A 2,410-nucleotide genomic window follows, 5' to 3' on the forward strand; every position below is an offset into this window, starting at 1 on the left:
GCCATGGTCATCGCTGTTGGATTACCAGGTTTAGTTTCCAGGTCTGTGTGAGCCCCGATCAGGCTTCCAATGTTTATTTTGGCCATATCCGACAAAATTTTCCAACAGAACCTTACAAGATAAACATTACGCCTAACAACAACTTATTATATAACCATCCATCTTAAAAAAATTTTAAGAGATAGCCATTTGATCAGCCACCCCATACATAATCATGATATCTCTCATAATTCAAGCACTACTGAGCTCTTTTGACGAGGCCGAACAAAGACTTGATATATGATCAGACTCTAACGAGTCCCTTGACCATTCTCATATGCTGCAATTTCCATCAAACTTTATCACAAAGAATTCGTTTTGACTAGAGAGCGTTGAAAATGCCTTAGATTAGATCAACATGATTAATAACTTCATCTACAATACGAGAAAAATTAGTTACAATGCATTAACTTAACAAAAATTTTGTCAAATTTTGAAAATTAATAATATGCTTAATTGATATGCGCTTTTAAATTTGACGAAATTTCAAACAAGGAAAACTATCATAAATGGTGAAAAAATAGTCCTTCGATTTAAATTTTCAAACTTGAATGCATACCCTATCAGATGGAATGAGGTTTTTGTACAAATTTTATTCGGAGCAAACAAGAGGATCGTCCAGCTGTGGCGGTTCAACAACTTCAGAATTAAACAAAGAAATTTAATCTTGATGTACAAGTCCTGGATCAGACCTCAATTGGTATATGCATACGTTTGCTGACTCAACCAATCACAAACAGTCCATTCAAAAATACAAAAACACAAGCTGGAGCACTTATAAATTGTTTAGGAAATCCTCGATAGTATAACGTTAAAAAACTGCAGGAAGAATCGAACCTTCCTAGCTTAAGAGAACTTCTAATCTGATTGGCCTAAGATTACACCAAACGAGAGCAAAAGAACAAAAATGAATCAATTGCGCCCCTCTTGGGAAAGAAAAGGCAATAACCAATGCCCTGAAGCAATGACTCAATAATAAGTAAAACTCTCAAAACTTTCGAAACCTATTTTGTAGGAAACTTGATTTTTTTACGGTTGTACTGGAATTTCATACATGCTCAAATGCATATCTGATCAGTTTAAGGTCCTTGTTAAAGACAGAATGAACTACGTTCAAAATGACTTCTGATCACACCATCCAGTCAGAGGAGATCTCTGATCAAATTCAAGCCAGCCCCAGGTTGAGGACCCACCTGGAAGTGACCTCTGATCGGACCAAAGTTGAACGCATACAGTGTGTTTCCACACCAAAAATAAGTGTCTGGGATTTGGTTCGAGCGCAAAATAGTATGATCTGAGGTCACTTCGGTCTGCGAATTGTCTGATCAGAGGTCATTTCCGTCTGGCAAGGTCTGATCAGAGACAATTTCGAACGCACTCCAACCGCACACGATGTTTCGAGCGATTTTTAGTTTGGTCAGAGGATACTTTTGTCTAGTTTCGTCTGATAGGAGGTCACTTCTGGATGGCACCTCAACTTGGGACACACTCTTAAAACTGACGCTAGCTCCCATTTTGTTCTGAGAGTGTCTAGCGAGCGCAAATATCCAGAATTCGGTCTGATCCAGAGTTCGCGGTCTAAGAGGTCAATTTTGGTGCCGAGTTCCGATTTGGGTTGACATTCAGGTTGGTTCAGACCTCGGCCTATGAAAAATATATAATTCAATCCAATGAGATTGTAAAATTTTGGGAGAGAGTGTTAACCTCATGTCCATTAACAATGCCATGTTTTCCCGGGAACTTTCCATGTAGAATAGAAATGTCAGTTCCACACACCCCAGCACACACAATTCTCACTATGACGTCATCCTGTTCTTTAATAGAAGGAATCTCTTCACGTTCCTCCAACGACAACTTCTTGTTCACGTGGTCAGCAATCAAGGCTTTCATGATTCCTAAATTCAATTTATTTAAGTGCAGCGGACCACCCCTTCCCCCAAGTTAGACCTCGACATATGCAAAGACCATGCTTGACCAAAAATTGCCCGGGTCGAGGTGTCACCGCTAAGGAACCGATAAAAGATTTGTGGAGAACTTGATGAAACATGCAATTTTAGCGCTGAAAGCTCCGGTCTTGTTCAGGGACTTGCAAATGCAAAAACTTTAACTGGATATTATCTGTTAGGACTACCTTTCCTTCAAGTCATGCAGTAAATCAAGTCAGGCCATTATCTTGTTATTCAGGCATAATTCTTTGTATTTCTATACAAAGTTTCAAACCAGGCGGACTTTGCCGGGTTTGTTTGGATTTAGCAATGAATAGCGTGGCAAATACCGTTCTTTCCCCAAAGGCGCTTTAGCATTCTGATTAGTTCATTTTCTTCACGAATCTCTTTTTAACGTCTGTATAGATTCACTGTCGATTCATATT

At 39.1% G+C, this 2,410-nt stretch overlaps 1 protein-coding gene across 1 annotated transcript in view; it reads right to left on the reverse strand.

Moving 5' to 3' along the window:
- Positions 1–1,929, reverse strand: part of LOC142347911 (uncharacterized) — a 13,269-nt gene extending 11,340 nt beyond the window's left edge. The window contains exon 1 of the mRNA XM_075399074.1: positions 1,744–1,929. Coding sequence (XP_075255189.1) covers positions 1,744–1,929 — 186 coding nt within the window. The remainder of the gene's footprint in view (positions 1–1,743) is intronic.
- Between the last annotated feature and the right edge of the window lie 481 nt (positions 1,930–2,410).

The sequence above is a fragment of the Convolutriloba macropyga genome, chromosome 10, assembly GCF_964194025.1.
Source record: "Convolutriloba macropyga chromosome 10, txConMacr16.3, whole genome shotgun sequence".
Lineage (NCBI taxonomy): Eukaryota > Metazoa > Xenacoelomorpha > Acoela > Convolutidae > Convolutriloba > Convolutriloba macropyga.